The following is a 7487-nucleotide window of genomic DNA, read 5'->3' as shown; positions in this document are numbered from 1 at the left end:
ATTCAGTTAAATTCAGTTTGATTTAAGCAGCCCTCATTCTCAACAACAGTCGGGCGCTTTATATTGTAAAGACCCAACAATAACACAATGTATGTGCTGCTAAAGAAAAACGAAAACTGGCCTTTAAGTCAGTTGATAACAGAGCTGTGATTATTGTAGCCTGATATGGGAAACTGTTTCCAGTGATCTGCTAGATGGAGTCAGAGACGTGAATGACTAAAGCAGCAACTCACTGTTGTCCCACGTGCTCACCTTATGTTTGCTCAGAGGTTCTGCTTTCATTCAGTCACAGACAGAGGAAGTACAATATGAAAAGAGAGGGCTGTGAGCCTCTATCGCCCCCTACTGATAACAAGCAACCACCCCCTGGCCATATCCTTTCCAAAAGGGACAGACGTCTCCCTGACCCCGGACCTCCCACCTCCTCTTTAGAAGGTACCAGGCTATAGGAGGAGGGGGGAGAGACGCGAGGAGGGAGGTCTTCCCCTCTCTTTCTCTTTTCTTATATATATGTATAGCGCTATAATAGAATCCCTTCCTCGCGCGCTCTTTTGCAGACTGCTTATCTCTTTGATCCGACCCCCTGCCGCCTCTGCCCACCCCCAACACTTAACAACAGCTGACGTCATCTCCTCCGCCGTGCGCGTTCGCTGATAAACTTTGTGTGTGTTCTCGTGCGTGTTTGGTGAGCGCGAGGCAGGGGTTTTTGTCTCGCGGTGCGGAGTGGTTTGTTCCAGAGGGCTGGCGCACACAGTCGGAGTAACAGCACGCAGCAGCGGCAGCCCAGTAAGAAGAAAGTGGCGAGAAAAGTAGCTGGCTGTGGGTTTCTCCGGCTTCTTCTTACTGTTGCACGGTGACGTCTTAACCCGGAGATAGGGAAGTTTTATCGGCAGTGAGAATTATATTGAAAGCAGAATTAGCCCACTATGGAGGACCAGCTGCTGTGCTGTGAGGTGGACTCAATCAGGAGAGCTTACCAGGACGTCAACCTGCTCAATGACCGAGTTCTCCACACCATGCTCAAGGCCGAAGAAAACTACTTGCCTTCGCCAAACTACTTCAAGTGTGTTCAGAAAGAAATTGTACCAAAAATGCGAAAAATAGTTGCCACCTGGATGTTGGAGGTTGGTTTATTTGACTTTAACTTTTTGCTTCCAACTCCCCGACGGCGTGTCGCTTGCTTAACCTCCAGTGTGTACACCCGAAGGTGGCATATTGGTGGTTATGTGAAAGTTGTGCGGCTCCGTCTGCTATTTTACTGTGCATGTTACATAAAGGCTCCGAAAAGTCCCGATGAGTGCTGGGTGGTCCTTCACCTATAAGCGGCGATCGGCCACTCGGAGTCGGCTGCCTTTCTTAGTTATTATTTTGGATTCCGCGTGTTTTTACTTCTTGCATTAAATGTTAACGAGATCGGAAAAAATATTCCGAAATAACAGCAATGTACACGTATGCAGTCTGGTCTGTGCCAGTATTATGCGCCATCTTTGTTGTCGTACAGGAGGAAGATTTTAATATCTTTAAAAATCAATAATGTCAACAGAAATGACAATAACTTTGTAATATCGGAAAGAAATGCGTGTATAAGATGAGACGGCCCCACGGTGCCTGCTGGCGCTCGTTTAGCTGCTGTCCGCTGCTAAACTTTGTTGTGCTTGCCGACAGTCCGCGCTGTGCGTGAAGGTCGCCACGAAAAATGGATATTCTCAGAAAGCGTAAAATGAAGAAATGACATTTTGAAGTCGGCTTTAATACTCGAGATGTTTTTAAACATTTACATGTAGTTTTGGAATGAATTCTGCGCTGTCTTGTATTTTTTATTAATTTTTGAAATTGTGCATCTGGGCGCCGGGGGAAGTGCTGCCTGCAGCACGTGAAAGCCCGTCGCAAAAAACATTTTCTTTTGAATTCACTTGGACTGCAGTCGGGTACGTTTGTGTCCCATCCGATTAGTCATTCGATAAGGATCATTTACATCCTATTTTAACACGGCCAGATAATTTTTAAATATTTCTAAATATTTTTTGAAAAGATGACGAAGTTGAAATTGGAGTGAGGAACTTGCATGGACGCCACCTTTGTGTCTCAGTCAGAACTGACTGCAAACTAATTCTCGGCTGCTTTCTGTGCTGAACACAAACTACTTAATAAATACATTTCGTGTGAACCATTGTTCCGGTGTGGTCTGAAATTACGTTTTGTTTTTAAATAGAGCGGTGAGGAAATGAAACAACTCAAACATATTTAATGTGCAGACTGTAATTTGTTCTAATGTCGTTTGTCGTCAGTGCGGCTCTTGAACGCAAACAGCTGTGCGCGGATTAAGACGCAGAGACAAAGACTCCGCAATGCACATGAGTTGGAAGTTCCTGGAAGCGAGCAAAAGCATTCTCTAATAGCTTTGTCTACCCTCGCAGGTCTGCGAGGAACAGAAATGTGAGGAGGAGGTTTTTCCGCTCGCTATGAACTACTTGGACAGATTTCTATCAGTTGAGGCCACCAGGAAAACAAGACTACAGCTGCTCGGAGCCACATGCATGTTTCTAGCATCAAAAATGAAGGAGACTGTGCCCTTAACGGCGGAGAAACTCTGTATTTACACGGACAACTCGGTCCTGCCCGGGGAACTGCTGGTAATTGACTTCTGCACACTTGGATGTTGCATAACACACACAGCACATAGGCAATATGCACTGAAGAGCACATGAGCAGTAAACCTAATGTTTGCAGGTTATCTGGTTAGTGTCACCATGGCGGGTGGGAGGGAGGAAACTGTATGGAAATGACGCTGAACTGAGAGCAGAAATGTGCAGCAGTGTCTGAATGGCTGCGGATGACTTTCCCATGGTGGCTGCGAGGCCGCTCTGATTTCATGAATGGTTTCAGTGGCTGCCAAGAAAAAACTGGTTCACAGCGACACCTAGTGGTCATTGGACAGACCTGCACATGCTTGCCAATAACCAACATTGGCTCCAGTCAGTCTTCTATTGTGTCCTCCCCTTCACAGGAGCATATCTCAATCATTCATGTTCCTACACTGCAGCATGTTTTTGTGGATGACTGTTTGTAGACATTTGGAAGGGATGGGGACAAATGTCATTGTAAGAAAAAGCAGACTAGATAAAACTTTAAAACCTAAAATAACTTCTAGAATAAATGCATGTCACCACTTGTACTGTATACGGATCAGTTTGAGTGACCCCCTCTGTTCTGCTCCGTCCACAGCAAATGGAGCTGCTGGTTCTCAACAAGCTCAAGTGGGATCTGGCTTCAGTAACTCCTCATGACTTCATCGAGCACTTCCTGTCCAAGCTGAAGATCTATCCCTCCACCAAGCAGATCCTTAGGAAACATGCCCAGACCTTTGTGGCACTGTGTGCTACAGGTGTGACATGAACTTTGTCCTTAATGCAAGCCTGTGTGTTTGTGAGCAGAAAACAGGGTTCTGAGTTTCTTAGGTTAGCAACGAGCGTGCAGTTTTTTCATCTCTGGAAAACTTTGTGCTGTTTTAACAGATGTCAACTTCATTGCCAGCCCTCCCTCAATGGTGGCAGCAGGGAGTGTAGCAGCAGCTGTTCAAGGGCTCTACCTGAAGAGCCAGGATGCGTCCTTGTCTTCCCAGAACCTCACTAACTTCCTGTCGCAGGTCATTCGTAGCGACCCGGTATGGAAACGTTTTGTCACTTATTTGATGTTTGCAGTGCAAATCGGTCTCGACTCAGTCTCAATTCTGTGCTTGCAGGACTGCCTGCGGTCATGTCAGGAGCAGATAGAGTCTCTGCTGGAGTCTAGCCTGCGACAGGCACAGCAGCACAATGGCACAACGGAAACGAAACGAGTTGACGAGGACGCGGACTTGTCCTGCACCCCAACAGACGTCAGAGACATCAACATCTGAGGCGACCCGGACCTGCGTCGCACAATGAGCGGTGATGGAGGGAAAGTTGTCAGAGGGTGGTAACGGGCGGACCAGGGATGGGGCACCCCACTTGAACTCCCTCCCTTCCTCCTCCAGCGTGTCACTCACATGCCTGCTGTCCACTACGGCTGCCAAGATAGGATGCTCACCATGCTCACCCCTGTCACATGTCCTGCCAGCGTCCCCCCCCAGGCCAGGAAAAGAAATGAACTCTACAGAGATGTACCAGAGAGAACAGACTGAATATCAATGAGCTCTGTGGGGCTGGAGCTGAAGCCACAGAGGCAAAATGTTTTTCTTATTCCCTCACACATTAATTAGGAATCTTTCAATTAAAGCAGACGGAGCATGCCTACTAAAACATCCCAAAGTGTCGTGTACAGTAGGTTCTCATAGTCTGTCGTCAGGGCTTCACGTGAAAGCAAGAGGCTCGTCTTTTACTTCGTTTTCTGTTATGTCGCGATGCTTTAGAGTTCCTGCCCAAGTTTCCATGTTTGTCTTGTAGTGCAGACACTCATATACCCCGCTTGCTTATATTTAGTCACTTTATTATGTATCATTTTAAACCTCTCAGTTAGTTTTATGCTTCTGTTCTTCAAAGCTTTTTTGTTTGTCTTAAAGCAAACGTCGGGTGAGATGCTCACATCCTATCACCCTTAAAGACTTTGGACTGCTATTGTAAGGTCTGGACTAGGGAAATTCTTTGGTCAATCTTTGATTTTTGCTTTACCCATTTACCTGTTATTTGATAAAATCAAATATAAACAGAGCAGTCCACAGTCTGTTCTTTCTCTGTGTAGTTAGACGTAATATCATTCCGACTTTGTTTTCTAAAGAAAAGCACTTTTGGTCAGTGATGCTGGCTCAGCTAAAAGTCACAGTGATAGTTTGTAAAACGATATGAAAACAGAGTCTTTTGATGATGGAGAGTGTGGGGTTGCTGACAGTTACACCCAGTTATGCCTGGATCTGATTCATGGTGTGGGACACAGGATGGAGCACCGTGGCTCGCTGTAGCTGCCTTCCAGTTCTCAGTGTTTCATACAGGTAGAGCTGCTCTGACGTCATGATTTTATAGGTTTAAATGTGTGCAAAGCCAAATGTTAAAGGCCCAGAGCTAAACGTAAAAAGTACTATTTTAATAGTTCAAATCATTTTTGTATAGTAAAACATATTATTTATCTTCATGCTGACCACGGCTTCATGAGCTGACGTTAAATTCAAGCTTATTTCTTACTCCAGAACAGGTCAAACTGCAACTAGTCTCTGTAATTCTTCTCCATTGCTGTAGCCCAGCTCACATACGTGTCATAGATTATGAGGGCAATGAAGCTTAAAAACGAGAGAGTGGTGAAAATATTAACTTGATTTTGCACAAACCTGAAAGACGTGGTCTGCGTTTTTTGGGACTTGCCTAGAGGAAAAAGGGAAGCGAAGCCAGCAAAAGAAGTGGCAAAAAGTTTGAGGGCTCACCAATGGGGTGCGTCTTACTGCTGTATATTTTATACAAGGGCTCCTACACAGCACGGGGATGTTGTCATGTTCAGGTTGATATATAGTTTATACATACGGATGGACGGATTACCATGAGCGAGGAGAGCGCTCTACTACATGGAGTCAAAGTGGGAAACTTCTGTGAGCATGTCACACTGTGTAGGAACCTTGTGAAATAGGTTTCTGATTGTACATTAAGGATAGAGTAGGAGAGAAACACTCCTTGTATTCCGCTGCTATAGAAAATAAATTCCAGCTACATGTTTAAAAATTGATTAAAAACCATGCTTTTCTCCTGTTTGCTGCTACATTTTGGTTGTTTTATACATATGTCGATATAATGCCATTTTAGGATTGAACTTTCTCATAGAAATTGTTATTGACATCCTCATTTGTTTATTTTTCTTGTGTATTCTATGTGATCTTTTTTTTTTGTTCATAACTACATAAAAATTTTCCATAATATTCCAAAAACAAGGAAAAATGAGACAATGTACAGAAATGCTTTGATCCACAATACCTCATGTGACAGTCAACAACTATCTCTAATTTGTAGTCTTTTTTTCCGTTTAGTTATATTCTACTTGTTGGTTCAGTGCCTACTGGCTGCGTTAAACCTGTTGGAGGTGAAGCATCTGCAATGGAAACCAGCGAGTCCAGGGCATGCTTTGATACTGGTGCCATAACAGAAAATGGGATATGTATAACTCTGTTGAGTGCTAAGCTGTCTCGGTGAAAGAGACTTTATCTTTCCTTTTAGGCCCATAGTGGCCTTCCTTTCCCCTTTTTATATTTATATACAAGAAAAAGCTTTTTGCTCCAACTGTCAGTGAGTTGATTTGAATTTGTATGTAGATTCAGTGTCATGCTCAGTAAGCCATAGACTGTTTAATGTTTTCACAGATCATTCCACACATTTGTGTCTGCTTCATGCCAGTTTTGTGCAACTGGAACGGTGTATTCATCCTTGTGTTGACAACACAATAAAAACATTAGATGGAATCTGGAAAACTGGTTGCCTGTTTTGGTCCAGAGGAGCTCAAACATGCTCACTATAACTGAATGTGTTTTTGCAAGACTGAACAAGATATTAAATGGAGTGGTTCTTCTACAGCACTTTTCTACTCTACCTGAGTACTTGGCGCTTTATTCAGCATGCCTCATTCATAAAAGCACTATACTTTTTCAACGGCGTGCTTTCTAACATTTCTACTGTGATGGATGCATCTGATCATTTCCTGATAACATTTACAATAATTGATTACACAGCAGTGGAGAGTAGACGTTATCACAGTAGACGTCTTTCTGAAAGCGCTGTAACTAAGTTTAAGAATATAATCCACCCACTGTTATCATCGTCAATGCCCTGTACCAACACAGAGCAGAGCAGCTATCTGAACGCTGCTCCAACAGAGGTCAATCATCTTGTTAATAATTTCACCTCCTCACTACGTACGACTCTGGATACTGTAGCTCCAGTGAAAACTAAGGTCTCTAATCAGAAGTACCTGACCCCGTGGTATAATTCTCAAACATGTAGCCTAAAGCAGATGACTCGTAATCTGGAGAGGAAATGGCGTGTCACAAATTTAGAGGATCATCATTTAGCCTGGAGAAATAGTTTGTTGCTTTATAAGAAAGCCCTCCACAAAGCCAGAACAGCTTACTACTCATCACTGATTGAAGAAAATAAGAACAACCCCAGGTTTCTCTTCAGCACTGTAGCCAGGCTGACAAACAGTCAGAGCTCTTTTGAGCCAACCATCCCTTTAACGTTAACTAGTAATGACTTCATGAACTTCTTCACTAATAAAATTTTAATCATTAGAGAAAAAATTACCAATAATCATCCCACAAATGTAATATTATCTACAGCTACTCTTAGTACCATTGATGTTAAGTTAGACTCTTTTTCTCCAATCGATCTTTCTGAGTTAACTTCAATAATTACTTCCTCCAAACCATCAACGTGTCTTTTAGACCCCATTCCTACAAAACTGCTCAAAGAAGTCCTGCCATTGATTAATTCTTCGATCTTAAATATGATCAACCGATCTCTAATAATCAGCTATGT

General features: G+C 43.5%; 1 protein-coding gene across 1 annotated transcript; it reads left to right on the top strand.

Moving 5' to 3' along the window:
* The first annotated feature begins 616 nt into the window (after nt 1-616).
* ccnd1 (cyclin D1) lies at nt 617-6424 on the top strand. The gene is made up of 5 exons (XM_085165518.1): nt 617-1124; nt 2418-2633; nt 3226-3385; nt 3516-3664; nt 3743-6424. Exons 1-5 carry the CDS (start codon nt 927-929, stop codon nt 3896-3898), a joined length of 879 nt encoding a protein of 292 aa, XP_085021644.1. The 5' UTR covers nt 617-926; the 3' UTR covers nt 3899-6424.
* Nucleotides 6425-7487: the final 1063 nt, after the last annotated feature.

The sequence above is a fragment of the Neolamprologus multifasciatus genome, chromosome 1, assembly GCF_963576455.1.
Source record: "Neolamprologus multifasciatus chromosome 1, fNeoMul1.2, whole genome shotgun sequence".
NCBI classification, from domain to species: Eukaryota; Metazoa; Chordata; class Actinopteri; order Cichliformes; family Cichlidae; genus Neolamprologus; species Neolamprologus multifasciatus.
This window is presented reverse-complemented; position numbering and strand designations above follow the sequence as displayed.